This window comes from Hemitrygon akajei, unplaced genomic scaffold (genome assembly GCF_048418815.1).
Source record: "Hemitrygon akajei unplaced genomic scaffold, sHemAka1.3 Scf000111, whole genome shotgun sequence".
Classification (NCBI taxonomy): domain Eukaryota; kingdom Metazoa; phylum Chordata; class Chondrichthyes; order Myliobatiformes; family Dasyatidae; genus Hemitrygon; species Hemitrygon akajei.
In genome coordinates this window covers 67,798-94,389 of record NW_027331997.1, presented here as the reverse complement: position 1 = coordinate 94,389, position 26,592 = coordinate 67,798, and the positions used below count along the sequence as shown (strand labels likewise).

Genomic DNA, 26,592 nt, shown 5'->3' with positions numbered 1-26,592 from the left:
TCAGCATTGACTAGATGGGCCAAATAGCCTCTTTCTGTACTGAACTTCTCCATGTTTCTATGTCGGAGAAGCTGGCCAAACTTGTTTGGAAGGGAAAAGGTAGGAGTGACAATGGAGCAGCAATGGCTGGAGTTTCTGGGAGCAATTCGGAAGCTGAGTGATCGATGCATCCCAAAAAAGTGGAAGCATTGGAAAGGCAGGAGGACACAACCGTGGCTGAAATGAGAAGCCAAAGACAACATAAAAGCCAAAGAGAGGGGAAACAAAAGAGCAAACACTATTTTGAAGCTTTTAGAACCTAACAGAAGACAACTAAAAAAATCTCAGATGAACGCAGGATGTGGAATTATAATATTGTAGTCATTAATGCGTCTTGGCAGCACCCAACAGTCTGAGGCATTTAGAGGAACAAAATATCCGGGGCCTCAATATTTCCTGAAAGTCAAGTTTTCTGCACTGGTTACGTTTCAACTTTTATGTTGTTAGGCACATACAAACTCTGCACTCTCAAAATTTCACTTCTCAAAGCCTCCCACTTACCAAGTACTCCTTTTCCAGGAAACAGCCTGTCCCAAACCACACTTGTCAGATCCTTCCTGATACTATCAAAATTGACCTTTCTCCAATTTAGAATCTCAACCCGTGGTCCAGACCTCTCTTTTTCCATCTTTATTCTGAATTTCATGGCATTATGATCACTAATGTCTGTCACCAGCCCTGATCATTTCCTAACAGCTTATTGCACACTTCTACATCAGGAATTTTACATACTGATTAAGGGCACATTTGAGAAACTCTACCCCATCTACCCCTTTTACACTATTCGAGTCGCAGTCAATACAGGTAGTCCCTGAGTTACGAAGTCTGACTTACGGACAACTTGTACTTACGAACCGAGGAAGGAGAATGCAGTCCGCCATTTTAAGTCATTGCCATTGACACTGTGTTGAGTGTTTAACTTTGTATTGGGCTTAAATTTTTCTTAGTAAGATTTACCCTGACCTCACACCCCCCTCCCGCCATTCCTGTCAGCTGGTGGCGCAGTCAGCTCAGCACCGGGCTAGAGAACGGAGGTTCCCGAGTTTGTTTTAGTGACAGACTGCTCCCGTGCCGGGTTGATGTCGATCCAGTGACTCCCGTACCCTCCATGCAGGGTTGGTGTCGAGCTCGCAACTCGACCTCGTAAAAAAAAACACTGCCACCTCCAGTTTAAATTCCCACACAGAATATTGTGGAAGATCAAATACCCAAACCCAGCACAACCCCAAGTCCCATTTAACCTGTCTCAGTGTGGTGCAGTTCAGGACCTGGGGAATTTAGTGCTGCAGTTCTTAGGACCCAGTGGACCTCGGGAGCTGGCGCAGGTCGGCACCCACCGCCTGCAGTGTTTCTGTTCCATTGACAGGAAGCGATCGCATTTGAAAATAAAGTGCGAATAATAAAGCGTTTGGAAAGAGGTGAAATGCCATCTGTCATTGGAAAAGCGTTAGGCTACAGTCGGTCAACTATCGTAACACATCTAAATGATAATGGATAAATTGAGAATAATGGAGCATGTGAAAGTCCCTGCCATGATGAAAGCTACAATTATTACTAAGCAACACGATAGTTTAATTATTGGAATACTTACATTTCTTAACTGTTTTATATGCATAGAAAAGTAAAATATATACTATATACTAAGACAAATGTTTGACTAACTGACGCTAAATAATATCGGATGTACTTGTTCCGACATACGTACAAATCTGTCTTAAAGATTGACTCAGGTACGGAACTCATATGTAACCCAGGGACGGCCTGTATATGGAAAGTTAAAATCACTTACTGAATCAACTTTTGTTTCTCGGCATGGTCTGCAATCTCTCTACAAATTTGTTCCTCTACATCCCTAAGACTGTTGGGTGTAAACAAGTTCCAATAATGTGTACAATATCATAATTCCCTTTCCTGAGCTCATCTGGCTTTCCTACGATGCTTCTTGCATTGTGACATACACAACTCAGCACATTCATCGTACCATGCTCAACCATGACTTCAATGTTTGTCTAAATGAGACTCACCAAACTTTCTCCTGACTGAGTCAATGGAAATTCTAAGTCAGAAGGGTTCTCTCCAGTTGATGCTCTCAATCCTCGGGCTGGTTCACTTGTTGCTGTTCCCTTCTTCAGCTGTGGTTTGCTTCCAGTTGGGGTATTTCTTCCAATAGACCTCTCACCGCAGGTCTAACTTTAACCAGAGAGATAATAAAGCACATTAACAATAAAAAAGGAGAACCAAACATTTCTGCTTAATGTTACTAAGAACAAAACTCACTGGAAGTTAAAAGTTGAATGCAGATATAATGATCTCAGTAAACAATCTTTTATTGTCCGTCACATGTCACAAAATAATATGGGATAAGGAGCCATCATTCAGTCAGGAACAGAATTAGATGATTCAATCCATCTGGTCTGCCCCACCATTCAACCCTGGTTGATTTTTATTCCAACACAATATTCCTGCCTTCCTCCTGTAACCCTGCAGCTACTTAGCAATCTGGAATATATTAATCTCTGTCATAAATATACCCAAATGGCAGCCTCAACCAACCTCTGCTGCAACAAACTCCACAGATCAGACATCTTTTGGACAACACATTTTTTCTCAGTTTTAAAGTTTCTCATCTTTATTCTGAGATTGTGCTTTCATATCACAGACTCTCTGTCTAATGGAAACCACCTCTCCATGTCCACTGTAACCAGGCTTTTCAGCATTTGGTAGGTTTACTTAACCATACATCCCTCCACCACCCCCACCGTCCCTCTGAACTCCATTGACCATAGGTCCAGAACAATCAAATGCTCCTCACACATAAATCCAATCTTTCCTGAAATTATTCATGTGAACCTTGTTAGCAACAACTGTACTGAACACATTTCCAGGAAAACCAGACAAATTGCTACCAGGTTAATTTATAGGGAAAGTTGTGCTTTCTTCACTGTTGTACCAGCACAGAATGAGCCATTTCCATTCCCAGGTTAAATCATGTCAATTTCAGGAAATATCAACCAGTCCAGGGTGAATGTAATAAAAAGAAGCTGCAATTACCAGAAATGCTCAGCAGGTAAGGAACAGCTGTAGGGACAGGAACAAACATTACAATTCAGGTTAATAACGTTTCGTCAGAATGACTTCAAACATTTTCAGTTTTTAGTGCAGATCTCCCGCAACTTCAGATTCTGCTTGACTTGCACCGAGTGGCCAACAGGTGACAGTGAGAGGGGGGATTTCTAAACACAGTTTGAACACCAAACTTGCAGGTTTATTTTTACTGCTGTAAACACAGAAAAGCCCATTTACTCATAGCCACTCCTCAGATTAGTAATCAATGCTTCCAAAGGAACTCCAGAAACAAACACCTGATCCTACAACAGAAGTACACACTTAACACCTCATAAGCCCAAGCAGCTCAATCCCGGGTCCATTTTACCTGGATCAAAAACTGTGTTATCCCAGGACCAAACCTCACAATCACACAGCTGAATCTGCTGCTCACCGACCCTGAGAGCTTCACACATCATCCCTGAATCTGGGTAGTGCAGTCCGGGATTTCCCCACAACCAATGTGCAGCTGCTCGAAATTTCTGCTTCATTGCAGAAGGATGACCATCCAGCCCCTTCTGTAGAAACACTAACCAAAGTCAAAGCCATCACAGGACTAGAGTCCAAGCACCAACTCTCCCAGTACTCTTTGCTGACTGTAATATGATGAAGTGTGTCAGCCCGTCACTGTTCATAAACTAGCACCTCCACACCAATACACATCAGAACTGGTACCTGATGACCCTCTGCCATTCCAGCTAACAAAAAGTGATTTTGGAAATAACTCAGTGAGGTCAAAGGTGTAAAAGAATAGTTCACAATGAAGACAATGGTTAGAGGGACTGCTGATATATATCACTGAAAAGGTGTGATACAGGGTGGACCAAGGTTGACCCAGATAGTTGATGCATATCACTGAAGCTGGGGGGAGAGAGACTGGACAGAGGTTGAACAAGATGGGCAGGGAATGAGCAGATGGAACCAGATGGGAGAAGAGATCAAGGACAATCACTGATGGTTCTCCAGCAATATGCAGATACTGAATTAATGGTACATACTACTGTATAAAGGATTCTAAAATGACAAAGTTAGAACAAACAGTAAGAACTTTGCCAGATATAGTTTGATCCTCACCGTATTTTTATCAACAAGCTTTCCATCTGGACACTTCATGCTTTTTATGGTAACTACTCTGCTCATGACTGTGAGGATCTGCAGAGACCTTTGGATCCAGATCAGCACATCACAGAAACCACTCTCCCCCCTAGACTTCCCAGTCCCTTGGTAAAGCAGGCATTTAAATCAAAGATGCCCACAACCTGGGACGTTCTCCTTTCTCACCCACCCCAGTCCGGGAGAAGACACAACAGCCACAAAGCTCACGGACAAATGTGAGGAGCCTCAGGAAACGAGACGAGTTGGGGGAAGTTAACGGGACTCAGTGGCCAACATCAGATTTCCCCAACACAACATGTGATCTTGCATCACAAACCGGAGGGCGGGAGAGTTCTGCAGGAGAAAGCCTTATGTGACCTGTCCGTGGGTCACCCATTTCAACTCTGCAGAAATAGACAGCCTGGGCTCCAGTTCTGGATCGTTCAATGCAGATTAAGTGAAGTCGACACATTTCTGACCAGCCCAAATAATCAGAAAATAAATGAGTAATTGGTCCTCAGTTTGGGGCTCACGGATCATCAGATCTCCCCGCTCGGGATCGGTCTCAATACTCACCGATGGGAAAGCGATATCTTTGGCCCACAGACTGTGATCCGACCCCTGGCTCCCCCACCCAGGAGGCGAGGACACCTTCCCCGATCCCACAGACAATCCACTTCAGCACTGAGCGGAAAGGAAAACACCGCCCAGTCGGAGTCTGTGAACATGAGCAAAGGGATTGTTACATCGGCGGTTAAATGGGAGGGGCAAACAGGATCACGTGACTGGTGGGATCTCCCACCCCAGGCAGAGTGTCTAGCTAGCCACCACTTTGTGGAAAGAGACAACCTTACCACTTACATCTCATCTCACCTTAAATGTATTAGACATTTCAACCCCCAGAAAAAATATACCATCTGTCCACTCAGATTCAGGTTTATTATCACTGGCGTGCGTCATGAAATTGGTTAATTTTGCAGCAGCAGTTCAATGCAATACATAATATAGAAGAAAAAATAAAATAATAAAAATAAATAACTAAATCAATTACAGTATACATATATCTGGGACCATTGCTCGTCGTGATTTTTATAAAATGACCTGGATGAGGAAGTGAAGGGATGTGTTAGTAAATTTGCTGATGACACAATGCTTGGGGGTGTTGTGGATAGTGTGGAGGGTGTTAGAGGTTACAGCGGGACACCGAAAGGATGCAAAACTGGGCTGAGAGGTCGCAATTGGAGTTCAACCCGGATAAGTTTGAAGTTGTTCATTTTGTTTGGTCAAACATGATGGCAGAATATAGCATTAATGATAAGACTCATGGCAGTGTGGAGGATCAGCGAGATCTTGGGGCCCAAGTCCATAGGACACTCAAAGCTGCTACGCAGGTTGACTCTATGGTTAAGACAACATATGGTGCATTGACCTTTATTAATCGTGGGAATGCGTTTAGAAGCTGAGAGGTAATGTTGCAGCTATACAGGACCCTGGTCACACTCCACTGTGCTCAATTCTGGTCACCTCACTACCGGAAGAATGTGGAAACCTTAGAAAGAGTGCAGAGGAGGTTTACAAGGATGTTGCCTGGATTGGGGAGCATGCCTCATGAGAATAGCTGAGTGAACTCGGCCTTTTCTCCTTGGAGTGACGGAGGATAAGAGGTGACCTGATAGAGGTGTATAAGATTATGAGAGGCATAGGTTGTGTTCAAGGGTTCAATGTCCATTTGGCAATCAGATGGCAGAGGGGAAGAAACTGTTTCTGAATCACTGAGTGTGTGCCTTCAGGCTTCTGTACCTCGATATCTGATGGTAACATTGAGAAAAGGGCAGCCCTGGGTGCCGGAGTTCCTTAACAATGGACGCTGCCTTCTGAGACACTGCTTCTAATCCTCTGGTAATCTTATAAACATCTATCCAGTCTCACCCCAGAGAAAACAACATAAGATTGTCCAAAGTCCCGTTATAGCTCATGCCCTCTAATCCATGCAGTATCCTGGTAAACCTCTTCTGCACCATCTCCAAAGCCCCGATATCCTTCCGAGAATGGGGGCGACCAGAACTGTATGAAACACTCCAGATGTGGGGTAACTAGTTTTTCAAAGCTGCAACACAACTTCATGAGTTTTGAACTCAGTGCTTCAACTAATAAAGACAACCATGCCATTTGCCTTCTTAACCACCCGATCAATCTGTGCAGTCTCTTTCAGGGAGCGATGCACTTGGAGTCTAAGATCCCTCTGATCATCAACACTGTTCAGGGTTTTGCATTTAACAGTGTACTGTCTCATGCATTCGACCTACCGAGCTGCCAAGATGATCATCACTAATCAAATCTCACTGAGATTTCTCAGGTCCTGTTGAATTTATTGCCAACTGCACAAGTACGGGAAGGTACAGGTACAGAGAAACACTGACTTGTGGCAGCATCACAGGCAAGTACATTCAGATAACACACGGAGCATAAATTGTACAATTCTCTGTCAGTAACAATACAGAAACATGTTTTACTTCATCCTGCTAATCGGACCAAAACAACGGGCTGAGCGCCGGCTCATCCCAGACGGTTCGGTGTGAAGGTCTCACAACCCGGACCGACCCCGGCAGATTCTGTGAAGGAAGCGAGGCGAGGCCGCCAGTTCGGGAAAGTTCATCCCCTCCCCCTTCAGGTTTCACCGATCACCTTGTGTTTCTCTCTCCCTCCCCCACCCCCACCTTTTATTTTCCAGTCCTGCCGAAGGGTTTCGGCCGGTAATGTCGACTGTATTCTTCCCCAAGATTCTGCCCGGCCTGCTGAGTTCCTCCAGCATTTTGTGCGCGTTGCTCGCATTTCCAGCATCTGCAGATTTTCTCTTGTTTGAGTTCGGGAAAGTTAACTCTCTACCCAACGTCAGACCTCCCCGCTCGGGACCAGCTTCAATACTCACCGAAGGGAAATTGTTGGTGTTGCCCCGCAGAGAATAATCCGTCTCCGGCTCCCCGTCCAAGGGGGCGAGAACCCCCTCCCGATCCCGATCTCACCGCCGTCCAGCTTTCACAAAGAACGAAAAAACAACACTGCCGTTCCCAGGAATGTAAGCATGCGCAATATGCTTATTGCGTCACGGGCATTGGGCGGAGCCTCGGAAAATGCTGACGATCCGCGGTAAAACAGGATCACGTGACTCGGTGACTGTTCCTCCCCCTTCACATATTGCCCGACCCACCGCCGCATTTAGATAGATAGATAGATAGATAGATAGATAGATTGATACTTTATTCATCCCCATGGGGAAATTCAACATTTTTTCCAATGTCCCATACACTTGTTGTAGCAAAAACTCATTACATACAATACTTAACTCAGTAATAATATGATATGCATCTAAATCACTAACTCAAAAAAAGCATTAATAAAAGCTTTTAAAAAAGTTCTTAAGTCCTGACAGTTGAATTGTAAAGCCTAATGGTTAGATGCATATCATTTTATTACTGAGTTAAGTACTGTATGTAATTAGTTTTTGCTACAACAAGTGTATGGAACATTGGAAAAAATGTTGAATTTCCCCATGGGGATGAATAAAGTATCTATCTATCTATCTATCTATCTATCTATCTATCTTCATCCTGTCTGAGGAGCATTGCATCGATAGTAACCTGTCGCTGAAACTGCTTCTCTGTCTCTGGATGGTGCTATGTAGAGGATGTTCAGGGTTTTCCATAATTGACCGTAGCCTACTCAGCGCCCTTCGCTCAGCTACCGATGTTAAACTCTCCAGCACTTTGCCCACGACAGAGCCCGCCTTCCTTACCAGCTTATTAAGACGTGAGGCGTCCTTCTTCTTAATGCTTCCTCCCCAACACGCCACCACAAAGAAGAGGGCGCTCTCAACAACTGACCTATAGAACATCTTCAGCATCTCACTGCAGACATTGAATGACGCCAACCTTCTAAGGAAGTACAGTCCTTTGTAATTTCCCAAATTATTTCATTATTTCCCTATATTATTTCCATATTTACACCAGACACGTATTTAGTTTTTCCCTCCATATCTTCCCCGATCCCTTTCCCTCCAGCCCCAGGTCACAGAGTTCTCAGGGTTATAATTTCGATTCCCATCCCATCCCGACACACAATTCAGACCCACACAGGAAATGTGCGGGTTTCAGTTAAATCAATCTATGTTTATAAACACTTAATTATTAGCCCAGCCGTTAAACCGATAAAGCTCGAGTACAGCAGCACGTGGGTGACGTAACACACCGCACCCGTCAGGGCAGATCCCGGTGTGGGAAGCCCATGTGTGACGTCAGGCGAGTGGGGGGGAGCTGTGTGACGTCACCTGTGGGGGAGCGCTCGTATTTAAAAGCACTTTAATGGATTTTTCGGTGGGACAACAACATTAATCACGGGTTTCATCACTGAATCCCGTGTTGTGGGATGTGAAGTCCCCTGTTATGTGTCCGGCTGTGCCGTGTTGTTGGTGGAGTGGGCAGCGTGGTGTTTGTCTCGATTCGGGTCACAACACCAGAATTGCCAGCGGGGTCCACACACAGTGTATTAGTCAACAGAAAACCTCTCGTCCCTACAGTCTTTGTCTCCTGGTAAACTCAACACCCTGACAGTGTGGACCATAGATACCCCTGCCTCTCAGAGTCAGGGAATCACTCAGACAGCTGATCGCTGAGAGGATTTATATTTATTGGTCATTAAAGTTCACCCAGATTCGTTTGGACGGATTTGATGTGGAGTTCGGGGTGTCACAGTGAAAGGGCCGGACGGTCGAACTCTCTCCGTTGTCCAAACATCCTTCCAGGTGAGGCGACACTTCACCTCTGAATCTTCCGGGGTCGCCCGTTGTGTCCGCTGCTCCCGACGTGGCCGCCTCGACACTGGTGACACCGGCTCCTCCGCAGTTGTGTGGGGTAGGGTTGTTTTTTTTTGGGGGGGGAGGGCTGTCGACGATATTGTTCCCTTTTGTGCGGGAGGGGTGGATTTTGGGGGTTTGATGATCGGGATGCTGTCTTTTTGATGCGGGGGTTGAGGTGGGAGTTTGATTTTTCTCTCTGAACGACTTTCATGCTCTTTCTTTGTTTCGTGGTTTTCCGGAGAAGAAAAAAAAGCTCAAGAATTGTTTACGGATACCTGCTTTGATAATAAATTAACCTTTGAACTATCCGCTCCGAGCGGGACTTCCTGGTGTCCAAACATTTTCATTCCGATTCCCACTGGGGAATCTATTGATGTTGAAAATGATCATAACATGATAAGGAACGGCTACAAGTGGCACATGCAACTCGTTCATTATCTGATCCAGAAACACGTTGTGCCCAGATTGAAAAAGAATTGCTCAGCATTTTGTTTCCTTGTGAGGCATTTCATCAGTTTGTGTCAGGGCAATCTTTTAATATTGAAAATGATCATAAACCTCTGATTGCATTGTTTTATGCGGGGGGTGGGGTGGGAGTGTGGTTTTTCTCTCTGATAGATGCTGCCCGGCCGGCTGAGTGGTGGTGTCAGTGACCTCTGTATCAGAGAACAACACGGGTTTCTAACTCCTCCTGTGAGATATAAATGTCCTCACAGTGGATTCGGTTCAGCTGGCATATCTGGAGTTTGCAAAGGGAAAGGGAATAGGGAAGAGGCTGAGGAGAGAGAGTTTTAATTAGCAAACCATCGTCCGGGATGGAGGGGTACAGGAGCTGTCTGATAGATCGTTTTACAGTGATTGTATTTTTAAATAATCTCACAGACGGTGACTGAGGAAGAGGCTTGTTGGTGGAGGATACCCGGAGGTGAGCAGGTCAGACACGGTATCAGGAGACTGACAGTGATGTGATTTCCTGTGTCACGGGTACAGACAGTCGTCTCAAGTGAGGAGTTTGTGTGGAGATGCGGCTTCCCTGGAGGTGGAGGAAAGAGGACACACCAACAGGTGGAACCAGCTGTGGGAGGACATGGTTTGTCAGGTCTGACGACGAGCTGAAAGTACCATAACCTTCAGACTGAATCAGAAAACCATTCTGAGGGTATTTGAAATGTCAGAAGCAGGGGAGATGTGATCCCATGTCTCCATCAGACCCTCAGTGAGATGGCTCCAGTTATAACGTGCAGGGATGAAAGCACAGTGTTTGGAGTCTGATTTAATCACTGATTCTGACACAGTGAGAGGGTTAGTTTTGCTGTGAGGCAGCAACATTAATGGAAGAAGACACAGAAACTTCATCAATTGCCAGTTGTTTAGCAGAAGTGATCAATCTCTATGCTACCTTGACAGAAACTGATACTGACAGTGGTGACAAAGGGGTACAGTCTGGTTTATTTCAGGTTGGAGAGGGGTGTGGAGTCCGGAGTGGAGGATCACACAGCATGGAAACAAGCCTTTGGCCAGCCATACCTGTTCTGACCATCCACTCACTGTCTACACTGGTCCCATTTATCAGAACTTGGTTCACAGCCGACTGTATCTCGGCAGTTTCAATGCTCATCCTCTTCGTAAATGTTGTGAAGGGACCTGCGTCCACCACCACCTCGGGCAGTGTGTTCCAGTTTTCAGCTACCCTCTGAGTGAGAAATCTCTTCCTCAGATACCTCTAAACCTCTTCATCCTCTGTTTAAATCCATGCCCTCTGATCTGTGACACCTCTGTCCCAGGATCGTGGCCGATATGGGCATCAGTGAGGCCTTTGATAACGTACACATGCTAAGTTGCTGTGGAAAGTCAGATCACACGGGATCCAGGGAGAGCTGGCTCACTGGATGCACAGTTGTCTTGATGGTAGGAAGCAGAGAGTGATGATGGGAGGCTGTTTATTGGATTCGAGGCCCGGGCCTAGTGAGGTTCCCCAGGGTTACACCCCATTGCTCTCATTATTCATTGATATTTAATTATATTTGCATTTGCACAGTTGGTTGAATTCTGTGCTCTACTTGATCTTTCATTGATCCTGTTATTATTCTAAAGATTTGCTAAGTGTTCCTGTAGGAAAAACTATGTCAGGGTTTTATGTGGTATGTGACTATATAAAATTTATGTACTCTGATAATAAAATTTACTTTGAACATCAACCATTGCTACTTGACATCTCGATCAATAATCTGGTTAAGAATATACAGGATATGGAGAGTAGGTTTGCAGCAAGTTCAAACAATTAGTTTTTCTCAAAAATATTATGTATAATCTCTCTGCTCTGTTTCCCTCTCCACACTCGACCACCCCTCCCTTTACTGTCTTCCCTCTCTGCCCCGTCCTCCCTCTCACCCTACCATTGGACAAAAGTTCAGGGTGAAAGTGAATTATCTGAGGGGAATCTGAAGGGGAATTCTTCACTGGGAGGTTGGTGAGAGGGTGGAATGAGCTGCCAGTGGAACTGGACGATGTGGGTTTGGTTTAGACACTAAAGAGGAATTTGGGTGAGGACTTGGATGGGAGGTGTATGGGGGCTCTGGTGCAGGTAGCTGGAAATGGGCAGTAACAACAAAAACAGGTCGGCATTGACTAGAAGGGCTGATGGGCCTGTTTCATTGCTGCTTGGCTCTGTGATTCTAATAATATTGTGATTTGTAATTTCCACAGTAAGTACATTGCTACTAACGTCTGAACCCAGAAATTTGCCCAAACAGGAATTGAAAGACTCTTGGCTGGCTACAAAAAGTGTCTACAAGCTGTGATACTTGCCAAACAAGGTGCTACTGAACATGTAGGGCGCCCAAACATTTGCTTCTGGCCCTTTCCCTTTTTTTTGTTATTTTCAAACTGTAATAGATTGAAATAAAAATGTAATCTTCCTTAAATATTAAAGAAATGTGTCATCTCTAACTTTATGCCTTTTGGAAATCAGGTCGTCTTTTACTCGCTGATCTATTCACAGTAGCAGAAATTTTGACAAGGGGTCAAAATCACGGAAAATCAGATCGCTACTGGAAGAGTGGATTGGGAAAATCAATTTGGCAATGGATCTCAAGAGAGAGAATTTCTAGAATGTCTACGAGATGGCTTTTTAGAACAGCTTGTTGTTGAGCCCACTAGGGGATCGTCTGTACTGGATTGGGTATTGTGTAATGAACCAGAGGTAATTAGAGAGATGGAAGTGAAGGAACCCTTAGTGATGACAACATGATTGAGTTCACTGTGAAATTTGAGAAAGAGAAGCCGAAATCAGATGCGTCGGTATTTCAGTGGAGTAAAGGAAATTACAGTGGCATTAGAGAGGAACTGGCCAAGGTTGACTGGAAAGGGACACGAGCGGGAAGGACGGCAGAGCAGCAGTGGCTGGAGTTTATGCGAGAAGTGAGGAAAGTGCAAGACAGATATATTCCAAAGAAAAAGAAGTTTTCGAATGGATAAAGGATGTAACCGTGGCTGACAAGAGAAGTCAAAGCCAAAGTAAAAGCAAAGCAGAGGGCAAACAAGGAAGCAAAAATTAGTGTGAAGACAGAGGATTGGGAAGTTTTTTAAAAACTTACAAAAGTAAAGTATGAAGGTCATTAATAGAGAAAAGAAGAACTATGAAAGAATGATAGCAAATAATATCAAAAAGGATACTAAAAGCTTTTTCAAGTATGTAAAGAGTAAAAGACAGGTGAGAGTAGCTATAGGACTGAAAGAAAATGATGCTGGAGAAATTGTAAATGGAGATAAGGAAATGGCAGAGGAACTGAACTGACTCCATGTGTGTATATGCAATTATGATAAGAAATACAGACCAGAAAACTTAAATGAGAAGCTGGCTCAGAAAAATAAATCATCACTCTGGAAGAAAACATTAACCAGTGAAATGAGTATGACCCTCCATGGGAGACATCCCAATGATCTGAGCAGACGAGATGGTGACAAGGAAGCATCGAGCACCTAACTGAGAGTTGGAGACTTCTCCCCAAAAACAGAGGAGTTCCTTGCGGAAATACAGGATGAGGTGGGTAACAAAAGTAAAACAAATCGAAACTTCATGAAATACAAACAAACAAGGCAGTAAGTGCAGAAAAGGCCAAGAGAAACCAGACACAGTCCAACACATTCCAGGATCCTGCGGCAGTTTAACTCAATCTGATTACTTACGCAGGTACAATCAAGAGGCAAATATCATTCACCAAAATCTTGCCTTAAAATACAAATGGATGAATGACCACGGTAACTTCATTAAGGCACCATAAATTCAAGCCTGATTCAGTTAAGGACATAATCTCACAATTTATATGATAATCAATACATTATTTCAGATAGGATCATCTCAAATAACCATTTGGATATAATATTACAGGATAAACAAGCAGGAATAACTCCCTCAATAGGTATAACCATTCTCAGCACACACATGTGCCTCCACCACAGGCATTGTTCGTCAGTCAGATAACCAAATTATTTCGTCTGCCAATTAGCGTCCAAATACAGGACAAAGTAGTTAACAAAAGAAAACAAAATCAGAATACTTGAAATACAAACAAACAAGGCAGTAAGTGCAGAAAAGGCCAAGTGAAACCAGACAAAATCCAACACTTTCCAGGATCCTGCAGCAGTTTAACTCAATCTGATTACTTACAGAGGTACAATCAAGTGGCAAATATTATTCACCAAAATCTTGCTTTAAAACACAAACTCACGAATGCCCTCCATCACCTCATGAAGGCACCATAAATTCAAGCCTGATCCAGTTTTAGAGTCAAAATTTTACAAATTATATGATCATCAATACATTATTTCAGATAGGTCAATCCATCTGGTTATATTACAGGATAAACAAGCAGGAACAACTCCCCCAATAGATAAAACCATTCCCAACACACACGTGTTCCTCAACCAGTGGAGCACCTCACCACAGGTAGTGTTTGTGTCATCAGTCAGATAACCTAATTACATTCTCCGTCAATCTGCTTCCAAATGTCATTCGTTGCCATGCCCCGCTGCTGAATCCCTTCTCCTCATCATACGTTCTTACCCCGACCATCGTCCAGGGCCCAAACTCTGCTCTGTGCAGACCTGCCTCTGGTTTCTGACCCAGCTTCGTTGAAAATCCAATTGATGGTTTCCCACTCTGTTTTCAGTCTTTAGAGGACAGTGGTGTTCGCTAACAACACTTTAGAAGTGGGGAAAGTGACCCATAATGTGGACATGAGTCATGATTGAGGAGGTTAACTACCAATGTCATTCTTCCTCAGCCCAGAGATTTGAGGGGTGAAGAACATCTCAGACAATGTGCAGTCAGCTCCACTTCTTCAGTCTGCAGAAAATTCAAGGGAAACCTCTTCGCCCACAGAGTGGTGACTGTTTGGACCTCATCCCAGGGAGAGTGAAAGGTGAACAACAGGGGAGGATTTGAAAGATCTGTTGTGTAACAGAATCACTGGCAGGGTTCAGCCAGCCTGAGTTGACTCTCTACTGTATACTAGGTGTGTTATAAATTCACTAAGTACCGCAGACAGTGATTAAAATAGAGCTGATTCAGTTGTCACAGATCTAGTCCCATTAAAGGTGAATATGCAGCAGAAGAAACTCCTCCCATGCCTGGTGAGCAGCAGCAATAATTGCAGAGTTCAGCACCGACAATCACTCTCGAAATTGCATTCAGCAACGGTGATGGACAAATATTCAGCATGAAGCTTATTGAAACTTTCTCCCCAGTGTGAACCCGGTAGTGTGTCACAAGTGTAACACACTGTAAGGTTTCACCACTGTAATGTAATGGCCTCTCTGTAACGTTTCACTGCTAAGGTAATGGTTTCTCTGTAGCAGCAATGTCGAGGTTACAACTAGAGATAACAGGGTTTTGGAGTGCGGGGCTATCCAATGACAGAAATGTTCTTTCCTGTGAGTCTGGATGAGAGAATTTCATGGGCTTTTTCTGGGGAGAGATGAGAAGCCACAAATGGACAGAGCGGGCCCTGTTTTTTTTTTACTTCACTAACCCTATAGTCAAAGTAAGAATTATCAATCACATATTGTGTACTGTTTGTTATTTTGGGGTACTGATTTGTAACAGGGGACACGGCACAGCATCCACCCACATTTGGCCGAGCCAGGGGGCTATCACCCCCTATATTAAGCTGCTAGCCGGAGTGAGAGTTACATAAGGTTAGATGACTGAGTGAATACATTCCCACATTAACAGGAGGAGAACGGCCTCTCCCCAGTGTGAACTGACTGGTGTGTCAGTAGGCGAGATGACCGAGTGAATCCCTTCCCACAGACTGAGCAGGTGAATGGCTTCTCCCCAGTGTGAACTGACTGGTGTGACAGTAGGCGAGATGACCGAGTGAATCCCTTCCCACAGTCTGAGCAGGTGAATGGCCTCTCCCCTGTGTGAATTCGCTCATGTACCTTCAATTGAGATGATTGAGTGAATCCCTTCCCACAGAATGTGCAGGTGAACGGCCTCTCCCCAGTGTGAACTGACTGGTCTGTCAGTAGGCGAGATGGCCGCGTGAATCCCTTCCCACAGTCTGAGCAGGTGAATGGCCTCTCCTCTGTGTGAATTCGCTCATGTACCTTCAATTGAGATGATTGAGTGAATCCCTTCCCACAGAATGTGCAGGTGAACGGCCTCTCCCCAGTGTGAACTGACTGGTGTGCTTGTAGGCCAGCTAACTGTGTGAATCCCTTCCCACAGTATGAGCAGGTGAACGGCTTCTCCCCAGTGTGAACTGACTGATGTGTCAGTAGGCGAGATGACCGAGTGAATCCCTTCCCACAGTCTGAGCAGGTGAATGGCCTCTCCCCTGTGTGAATTCGCTCATGTACCTTCAATTGAGATGATTGAGTGAATCCCTTCCCACAGTCTAAGCAGGTGAACGGTCGTTCCCCAGTGTGAACTGACTGGTGTGCTTGTAGGCCAGCTAACTGTGTGAATCCCTTCCCACAGTCTGAGCAGGTGAACGGCCTCTCCCCAGTGTGAACTCGCTGATGTACCTTCAATTGAGATGACCGAGTGAATCCCTTCCCACAGTCTGAGCAGTTGAACGGCCTCTCCCCAGTGTGAACTAAATGGTGTGCTTGTAGAGTAGCTAACTGTGTGAATCCCTTCCCACAGTCTGAGCAGGTGAACGGCCTCTCCCCAGTGTGAACTCGATGATGGACCTTCAGTTGAGATGACGAAGTGAATCCCTTCCCACAGTCCGAGCAGGTGAATGGCCTCTCCCCAGTGTGAACTCGCTGATGTACCTTCAGTTGAGATGACCGAGTGAATCCCTTCCCACAGTCTGAGCAGGTGAATGGCCACTCTCCAGTGTGAACTGACTGGTGTGTCAGTAGGCAAGATGACAGAGTGAATCCCTTCCCACAGTCTGAGCAGGTGAACGGCCTCTCGCCAGTGTGAACTGACTGGTGTGCTTGCAGGCTGGATAACTGTGTGAATCCCTTCCCACAGTCTGAGCAGTTGAACGGCCTCTCCCCAGTGTGAACTGACTGGTGTGCTTGCAGGCCAGATAACTGTGTGAATCCCTTCCCACAGTCTGAGCAGGTGAATGGCCTCTCTCCAGTGTGAACTCGCTGATGTACCTTCAGTTGAGATGACAAAGTGAATCCCTTCCCACAGTTTGAGCAGGTGAATGGCCTCTCTCCAGAGTGAACTGACAGGTGTACCTTCAGTTGAGATGACCGAATGAACCCCTTCCCACATTCTAAGCAGGTGAATGGCCACTCTCCAGTGTGAACTGACTGGTGTGCTTGCAGGCCAGATAACTGTGTGAATCCCTTCCCACAGTCTGAGCAGGTGAATGGCCTCTCCTCAGTGTGAACTCGCTGATGTACCTTCAGTTTAGATGATGAAGTGAATCCCTTCCCACAGTCTGAGCAAGAGAACGGCCTCTCCCCAGTGTGAACTGACTGGTGTGCTTGTAGGTTAGCTAACTGTGTGAATCCCTTCCCACAGTCTGAGCAGTTGAACGGCCTCTCCCCAGTGTGAACTCGCTGATGTACCTTCAGTTGAGATGATGAAGTGAATCCCTTCCCACAGTCTGAGCAAGTGAACGGCCTCTCCCCAGTGTGAACTGACTGGTGTGCTTGTAGGCCAGCTAATTGAGTGAATCCCTTCCCACACTCTGAGCAGGTGAATGGCCTCTCCCCAGTGTGAACTCGCTGATGTATCTTCAGTTGGGATGAGTAGGTGAATCCCTTCCCACATTCCAAGCAGGTGAATGGCCTCTCCCCAGTGTGAACTTGCTGGTGAGCCATTAGGTCAGAAGACCGAGTGAATCCTGCCCCACAACTTCAGCAGATGACCAGCCTCTGCCCAGTGTGAACTGACTGGTGTGTCCACAGGTGGGAAGACAACTGAATCCCTTCTCACCCACAGAACAGGTGAATGGCCTTGTCCAGTGTGAACTTGCTGATGTACATTCAGTTGAGAAGATCCACTGAATCCATTCTCACAGTCTCAGCAGATGAACGACCTCTCCCCTGTGTAAAATGACCGCTGTGCCAGTGGGTCAGATGACCAAGTGAATCCCTCCCCACAGCCTGAGCAGGAAGGATGATCAAGTGAATCCCTTGCTCCACTTATTAAGTATCTGGACAGAGACAGCAAAATTGACGTGTTGTGTTCGAGATTCCCGTAGATAAATTCCTTGTTTTTAGCCTGTAAAAAGATTTACAAAATCCATCAATGTGTGTAGGGCAACTTTTCATATGAGATCACTTGAGTTGTCAAGGTGTGATCTGGCATCACACTGTTACAGTGAAGTTCAACCCAAGTTGGAGAGAGAAATCATCTAACTGGGCACAGTGCTGGTATCTGGAATGACCATCAAACTCTCTGATGCTCTTCCTGTCTATATAAGAATGGGGCATCTCTGCCATCTCCAATCTGTGACCTGGCTCAGTTTGACTCTCGCCATTGGTATTGGTCCCTGTTCCCACTGAGCAGCATGGGCTCCTGGCCCCACAGTAACTGAAATACTCTCACACAAATAGCCTGCAGTGCATTCCACGCACCCACCACTCTCTGGGTAAAAATCTTACCCCTGACATCCCCTCGGTATCTATTTCCAAGCACCATAAAACTATGCCCCCTCGTGTTAGCCATTTCAGCCCTGGGAATAAACCTCTGGCTATCCACATGATCAATGCCCCTCATCATCTTATACACGTAAAAAAGGCTCTAAACATAAAGAAGGAAATTATACATTGCTTTGGGAAATTGTTAGTAGTATACAAGATTATGAGGGTATAGATAGGGTAAATACAAGCAGCTTTTTCCACTGAGGTTGGGTGGGATGTCAACCAGAGTCATGGGTAAGTGGGGAAGGTGAAAATTTAATGAGAACATTTGGAAAAACTCTTTACTGAAATGGTCGTGAGAGTGTGGAATGACATGTCAGTACGTGGTGAATATGAGCTTGGTTTCACCATTTCAAAGAGGTTTTGAAGGAAGCCTGGATGGTAGGGGTATGGAGGGCGATGGTCTCGGTGCAGGTAGTTGCAATAGACAGCTTAAATTTTTTTTGGCATTGACTAGATGGGCCAAACGGCCTGTTTCCGTATTGAACGTCTTCTTGATTCTATGACAGAGAAGCTGGACAAACTTGTTTGGAAGGGAAAAGGTTGGAGTGACAATGGAGCAGCAATGGCTGGAGTTTCTGGGAGCAATTCGGGAGCTGAGTGATCGATACATCCCAAAGAAATGGAAGCATTGGAAAGGCAGGAGGACACAACCATGGCTGGAATGAGGAGCCAAAGCCAACATAAAAGCCAAAGTGAGGGCAAACAAAAATGCAAAAGCTATTGGAAAGCTAGAAACCAACAGACAACAATGAAAGAAAAAGTTCAGATGAGCTCAGAACATGGATGATGATTTATGAGTCTTGGTAGCACCCAAATGTCTGAGGCATTTAAAAGAACAAAATATCCAGGGCTTCAATATCTCCTGAAAGCCAAGGTTCCCTGCACCAGTTATATTTCAACTTTTACATTGTTAGGCACATAGAAACTCTACACCCTCAAAATTTCACTTTTGAAGGCCTCCCACTTACAAAGTACTCCTTTGTCAGAAAACAGCCTGTCCCAAACCACACCTGTCAGATCCTTTCTGATACCATCAAAATTGACCTCTCTCCAATTTAGAATCTAAATTCATGGTCCAGACCTCTCTTTTTCCATCTTTATTTTGAATTTCTTGGCATTATGATCACTAATTTCTGTCACCAGCCCTGATCATTGCCTAACAGCTTATTGCACACTTCTACATCGGGAATTTTACGTACCAATTAAGGGCATATTTGACAAACTCTATCCTATCTAGTCCTTTTACAGTATGGGAGTCCCAGTCAACACATGGAAAGTTAAAATCACTTACTGAATCAACTTTTGTTTCTTGGCATAGTCTGCAATCTCTCTACAAATTTGTTCCCCTGAATCCCTCAGACTGTTGGGTGCCACCACATCCCAATGATGTCTACAAATTCCCTTTCCTGAACTCATCTGGCTTTCCTATGATGCTTCTTGCATTGTCACATATGGAGCTCAGCACATTCATCGCACCATGCTCAACCATTTGATTGCTGACTCTGTCTGAAGTCTGAACAACATCTGACTGGTATGTGTAGAGATAACATCTGAAGTTTGTGTAGAGATAGCAGGAGCTCTGACGGAGATCTTTCAGGTGTCATTAGAAATGTGGATTGTGCCGGAGGATTGGCGTATTGCTCATGTGGTTCCATTGTTTAAAAAGGGTTCTAGAAGTAAGCCTGGCAATTATAGACCTGTCAGTTTGACATCAGTGGTGGATAAATTAATGGAAAGTATTCTTAGAGATAGTATTTATAATTATCTGGATAGACAGGATCTGATTAGGAGTAGCCAGCATGGATTTGTGCGTGGAAGGTCATGTTTGACAAACCTTATTGAATTTTTTGAAGAAGTTACGAGGAATGTTGACGAGGGTAAGGCAGTGGATGTAGTCTATATGGACTTCAGCAAGGCCTTTGACAAAGTTCCACATGGAAGGTTAGTTAAGAAGGTTCAGTCGTTAGGTATTAATGCTGGAGTAATAAAATGGATTCAACAGTGGCTAGAGGGGAGATGCCAGAGAGTAGTGGTGGATAATTGTTTATCGGGATGGAGGCCGGTGACTAGCGGAGTGCCTCAGGGATCTGTTTTGGGCCCAATGTAGTTTGTAATATAAATAAATGATCTGGATGATGGGGTGGTAAATTGGATTAGTAAGTATGCCGATGATGCTAAGGTAGGAGGTGTTGTGGATAATGAGGTGGGTTTTCAAAGCTTGTAGGGAGATTTATGCCGGTTAGAAGAATGGGCTGAACGTTGGCAGATGGAGTTTAATGCTGAGAATTGTGAGGTTCTACATTTTGGCAGGAATAATCCAAATAGAACATACAGGGTAAATGGTAGGGCATTGAGGAATGCAGTGGAACAGGGAGAACTAGGAATAACAGTGAATAGTTCCCTGAAGGTGGCGTCTCATGTAGATAGGGTGGTGAAGAAGGCTTTTGGAACACTGGCCTTTATAAATCAGAGCATTGAGTACAGAAGTTGGGATGTAATGTTAAAATTGTACAAGGCGTTGGTAAGGCCAAATTTGGAATATTGTGTACAGTTCTGGTCACCGAATTATAGGAAAGATATCAATAAATTAGAGAGAGTGCAGAGATGACTTACTAGGATGTTACCTGGGTTTCAGCACTTAAGTTGCAGAGAAAGGTTGAACAAGTTAGGTCTCTATTCATTGGAGCGTAGAAGGTTGAGGGGGGATTTGATCGAGGTATTTAAAATGTTGAGAGGGATAGATAGAGTTGACGTGAATAGGCTGTTTCCATTGAGAGTAGGGGAGATTCAAACGAGAGGACATGATTTGAGAGTTAGGGGGCAAAAGTTTAGGGGAAACACGAGGGGGTATTTCTTTACTCAGAGAGTGATAGCTGTGTGGAATGAGCTTCCTGTATAAGTAGTAGAGGCCAGTTCAGTTGTGTCATTTAAGGTAAAATTGGATAGGTATATGGACAGGAAAGGAGTGGAGGGTTATGGCCTGTGCGGGTAGGTGGGACTAGGTGAGATTAAGAGTTCGGCATGGACTAGGAGGGCCGAGATGGCCTGTTTCCGTGCTGTGATTGTTATCTGGTATCAAGAAAACAAACTCTCCCTCATTGTCACAAAAACAAAGGAGCTGATTGTGGAGGACAGGGGGAAAGGAGAGACAGACAATGCTGTCACCCTGTGACAGGTGAACAACCGACAGCTTCCCCAGTTTCCGAATCCCCAGTGGTGGGCACTTAATCTGGACTCCACCGCGTTTGAACCCCTTCTGCCAGCGGCCGACCCCTACGTGACTCTGTGCTATGACCCTACGGGGTGCTCAACTAAGGAAAGCCAATATCATGCACCCCACGAGGGACAGAAGTTCCCAGTCATGGTGATTGGACAGGATTAAGGAAAAGAGGGCAGTGCATTACTGGCCGAAGTTCCAGATTTCCCTTGGTGACAGACAGGACTGGTGGCTCCCCATACCATCGTTAGGGTTTGCCCTGGGTTCAAGTCCAAGAGCCTAGGGTTCCTTGCCTACACCCTGACGAAACAAGCCTCCAGCAACAAGGGAGACTGGCAACACTTGGCCGCGGGCCAATTCCGATACTGGAAGGAGTCTGAGGTGAAGACAGGACATCTGGTAAGACAATCTTTTAATATTGTCCGAACCCAAGACATTGCACATAATCTCTGCTCAATTTCAGACAATGAAGTTGACAGCACCAACTGCCCCCCATCCAGATCACCATGAAAGAAGGACAGACTCTCCCATCCCTTCCTCAATATCCCCTCAAGCCCGAGGCAACATTTTATGAGGATGGAAGCTCTTTTGCGATAGTGACGGACAACGGACAGTGAAGTAATTGAGCAGGCCTCTTTTGAAGCAGCTGTCTCCGCCCAGAAGGCTGAGCTGTTTGCTCTGACTCGTGCCTGTATCCCAGCAACAGACTAAAGTGGGAACGTTTATACAGACTCTGTTATGCATTTGGAATTGTACATGACTACGGGGATCTCTGGGAACATGGGGATTCCTGACTTCCTCTGGCCACCCCATTAGTAATGCTACCTTTGTAAATAACTTACTCACCGCTCTACAGCTACCTCGTGTTTTGGTTGTTATTAAATGAGCAGCCCACACCCACATGTCCGACTGAGTCACTAAATGCAATGCTTTAGCGGATGACACAGTGAAAAGTGCGGCACAATCCTCTGTAGTTGTAGTCCCCTCGGGTTCCCGTCAAGCATCCCTCTGTGACTTAAGCAGAACAGGTTTGCCAGACATGAGGGAGGTACGTACTTTTCAGGGGGATGCCTCTGTGGAGGAGTGCAAACTGTGGTCCCAGATGGGATGCCAGAAAGAACCCAACCTAGCTTTTTGGATTACCCAGCGGGACAGGTTTGTGTTCCTACACAATTTTTACCAATATTGGTCGATTATATACACAATTGTACACCCCTGGGAAAGGAGGGAACGGTTGGTATCCTGTACCCTGCACATCGGGTACGTCTCCCTTGCCAGGTGGACCTTTTTGTGTCTACAAGTTGAATTGCCTAGAGTACATTGCTATAGATACTGCTTAGTTATTATCTGCTTAGTAGGTGGATTGAAGCTATTCCAACTACCAATAATACTGCTATGACAGCTATGAAGATATTATTACGGGAAATAATTCTGAGCTCTCACAATGGCCCACACTTTGTGGTGAAAGTAAACAAAGGGGTACGTAGTGAACTAGCTATCAAGCAACAATTCCAGTTTGTACACCACCCACGGGCCGCTGGCAGAGTGGAAAGAGCCAATGGCACTCTGAAGAGTAAACTGGCCAGACTAACAGCGGAGACTGGACTCACTTGGTTGAAGGTCCGACCATTAGCCCGATTCCACATGAGGGTTACCCCACAGGGGAAAACAGGGTTGTCACCAGCTGAAATCATTTATAGACGGCCCATGAGGACACCCTGGCGACTAAGACCTTGTGTACCATTGCTCCCAGAAAGTCTACCAGCAAAATTGGATGCATAACCGAAGGGAAGAGATTGGGAAATATGTATGCCAACTAACCAAAATTTTCCAAGCATCACATTCACAGGTACGACAGGCTTACAAGGAAGAGAACTACCCCGCAGAGAGGAGTGACAATCCCACCATAGAACCTGGCAATTTTGTCCTGATCAAGAACTGGGATCGAGGGAAACTCGGACCTCGGTGGGGAGGACCATATGAGGTGTTACTGACCACTCCCACGGCTGTGTGTTACAGAAGGAACTGCGTAGAAGGGCTCTCTCAGACTTAAGGAAAATGTATTCGTTGCTAGTGGTGTTTGTGTTTTGTCTTATTGCTCAAACAACATCCGGGGGCCCCCATGTTAACACCTTTCTGTCTCTCTGTCACACCTATGCCAAACAGGCAGAACTAGGGTCCTGCTGGATTTGTGCTGCAATTCCACAGCATGGTAAGACCATGATTCCAATGTCAGTAATCCTGCTCAACCAGAGTGAGGAACTCTCAGCTTGGGCTATCTCAAATAACACCTGGGGAAGAGAGTCAGGAACTGTGGTCCAGTCAGAGATGACTGTGGCTGTCAGTGTTTTGAGGGATGGTATCTCAAGTTCCCATCAAATGGAACTTCCTACACTGGGAAACATGCATCCTGGCCTTACTTGCAGATGCCCAGCAGCGGAGAGGAATAACTGAGATTGAGTGCTTTTGGATGATCGCTTTTCTCTCCTATGGAGTAGCCAGGAATTCACGAGAGATAATCAATTTGGCTACAGCACTTGAGGAGCTGGCCACAACACTGCAGGGGCTCTGACAGAAACACAGGCCCAAGTAACAGAAACATCTACTGAAATGATTGCAATCTGGCAAACAGTCCTACAGAATTGTACGGCTTTAGATTTTATCCCAGCTGTGAAAGGGGGAACCTGTGCTATTATTGACACAGAATGCTGCGCCTATGTCCGTGATGAGTCTACTAACGTTACATCCCTCTCCTAGCACACTGCCAAGGAGATTGACAGCATCAAGAAACTAGGGCAGGATTTACACCGGTTCACTGAAGGGTCAAAATGGTGGCATTTGAAGGTCTGTTCAATAATACGTGGAGCAGGATATTGCATTATGGCCTAATAGTTGTCCATATCATTGTTATAAATACTGCTGTACGCTGTTTTTTTCCCACTGATAAGTCAATGTTGTACCCGATTACTTTCCCTGCAAAAAATTTCTGCTTTGTTGAGCATGTAATGATCAAAAGGAGGGAATGATAAAGTGTGTAAAAGGGTTAACACTTTATTAAAAAATAGCAGCCTGTTTTTCTGCAAGAAACTGCTGATGATCAACAGATTGGCTCAACCGATGTGCTGAGCCATATTTCTTCTTGAGGGCAACTAGTTAGGGTTTCAGGATGCCTATCTCCTTGCACATTCACATGTAGAGATAGGACAGCTTCAGTCTGTTCTGTGTGTGCAAGCTGTGTGTGTAATTAGTTTTGCTACAACAAGTGTATGGGACATTGGAAAAAAGTTGAATTTCCCCATGGGGATGAATAAAGTATCTATCTATCTATCTATCTATCTATTATGACTGTTTTGTAATCTGTCTTTAGGGGCTCCAGCCTGTCATGTAGTAAATAACTTTAGCTCCAACCTGTCTTGTGTGGGGGGTATCTGAACGGATATATCTGTGGTGTAAGGGGAATTGTTAGTCAGTTAGTGGATTGGGCAGGAACAGTCATCGACTGTGCCTGTTTGAGCGACTAACTGAGTAAGCCCGATGCTTGGAATAAAGAGTTTGTACTTATACAGCCTCTCAGTGACTTTATCCAGATTCGACTTCCACAGAATGGGAATGGTTTTAAAGGGCTGGGCTGCTGGAAGCACATTACCAGACCTGGACTGATTGCAACTGGGTCTGACAGAGGCATAACTGGTACTTCGGGGCATGTTCAGTCTCACTCCAGCTAATTCCTACCTTCCACTGTACAGGTATGTAATGTCTAAAGGACCAGTGTTTGAGTGAATGAGACTCACCAAACTTTCTCCTGACAGAATCACTGGAATCTCCGAGCCAGTTGGGTTCTCTCCAGTTGATGCTCTCAATCCTCACGTTGGTTCACTTGTTGCTGTTTGTGGTTTGCTTCCAGTTGGGGTTTTTCTTCCAATAAATCTCTCACTGCAGGTCTAACTTTAAATTGAAAGATAATGATGCACATTAACAACAAAAAAGAGAACCAAACATTTCTGCTTAATGTTATTAAGAACAAAACTCACTGAAATTTAAATATTGAAGGCAAATATACAGTAATGATCTCAGTGAGCAATCTTTTATTGTCCCAAACACGTCACAAAACGATATCAGAATCAGAATCAGAATCAGACTTTAATCGCCAAGTACCTATGCACATACAAGGAATTTACTTCCGGCAGATGTTGTCTCTCTGCTCATAACAATAATAATGATAAATATAAATGAAAATATAGATTATACATACAGGTAGTGCAATCCAAGTAATAGTTAGCCGACAGTTAACCGGCAATTAACTGTTCAGCAAAGTGACCGCAGTAGGGCCGGGTGTTCAGGAGCTCATCCCTGCTGAATATGACTGGATCCGCTTGAACAAAAACAATAAAAAGACACAAAAACACACAAAAAGCCAGAGAGCTCGGCACCGAGGCCGCCATCTGCGGCGCCATTTTGAACATGATAAGAAGGAGCCATCATTCAATCATGATAAGACATAAGGAACAGAATCAGATGATTCAATCCATCTGATCTGCTCCATCATTTAACTATGGTTGATTTTTATTCCAACACCATATTCTTGCCTTCCTCCTGTAACCCTGTAGCTAATTAGCAATCTTGAATGTATTAATCTCCGTCATAAATATACCAAACGGCAGCCTCAACCAAACTCTGCGGCAACAAATTCCACACTTCAGACACCTTTTGGCCAAAAGATTCTTCTCAACTGAATTCTAACAGGAAGCATTTTTATTCTGAGACCATGCTGTCAGATCACAGACTCTCCGTCTAATGGAAACATCCTCTCCATGTCCACTGTATCCAGGCTTTTCAGTATTCGGTAGGTTTACTTAACCATACATCCCCACAACACTCCCACCATCCCTCTGAACTCCATCGAGCACAGGTCCGGAACAATCAAATGCTCCTCATACATAAAGCCGATCGTTCCTGATATTATTCATGTCAACCTTGTTATCAACACGCCACGTGATCTTGCGTCACAAAGCGGATGGCGGGACAGATCTCCGGCACACAGCCTCACGTGACCTGTTCGTGGGTCTCCTATTTCAACTCTGCGGAAATAGACAGCCTGGACTCCTGGTTTGAATCGTTCAATGCAGATTAAGTGAAGTCGCCACATTTTTGCCGAGCCCAT

The 26,592-nt window shown here is 44.9% G+C and overlaps 2 protein-coding genes across 8 annotated transcripts in view; both read right to left on the bottom strand.

Moving 5' to 3' along the window:
• The window catches only part of LOC140723385 (uncharacterized), an 85,336-nt gene that overhangs the window by 58,524 nt on the left and 220 nt on the right, over positions 1-26,592 (bottom strand). For 2 of the 7 annotated variants that reach the window (XR_012097876.1, XM_073037964.1), the window contains exons 1-2: positions 7,169-7,305; positions 2,064-2,229 (exon numbers count right to left, since the gene is read on the bottom strand). The gene's annotated coding sequence lies outside the window, so the exon portion shown is untranslated. Of the gene's footprint in view, positions 1-2,063; positions 2,230-4,815; positions 4,958-7,168; positions 7,306-25,222; positions 25,377-25,683; positions 25,874-26,592 lie in introns of those variants that run through there. The other 5 variants (XM_073037969.1, XM_073037966.1, XM_073037968.1 and 2 more) reach the window with 5 other exon arrangements.
• On the bottom strand, positions 3,339-26,577 carry LOC140723371 (uncharacterized). The gene is made up of 5 exons (XM_073037949.1): positions 26,479-26,577; positions 16,964-17,122; positions 15,612-16,711; positions 4,219-4,306; positions 3,339-3,407 (listed from the first exon to the last, which is right to left on the bottom strand). Exons 1-5 carry the CDS (start codon positions 26,575-26,577, stop codon positions 3,339-3,341), a joined length of 1,515 nt encoding a protein of 504 aa, XP_072894050.1.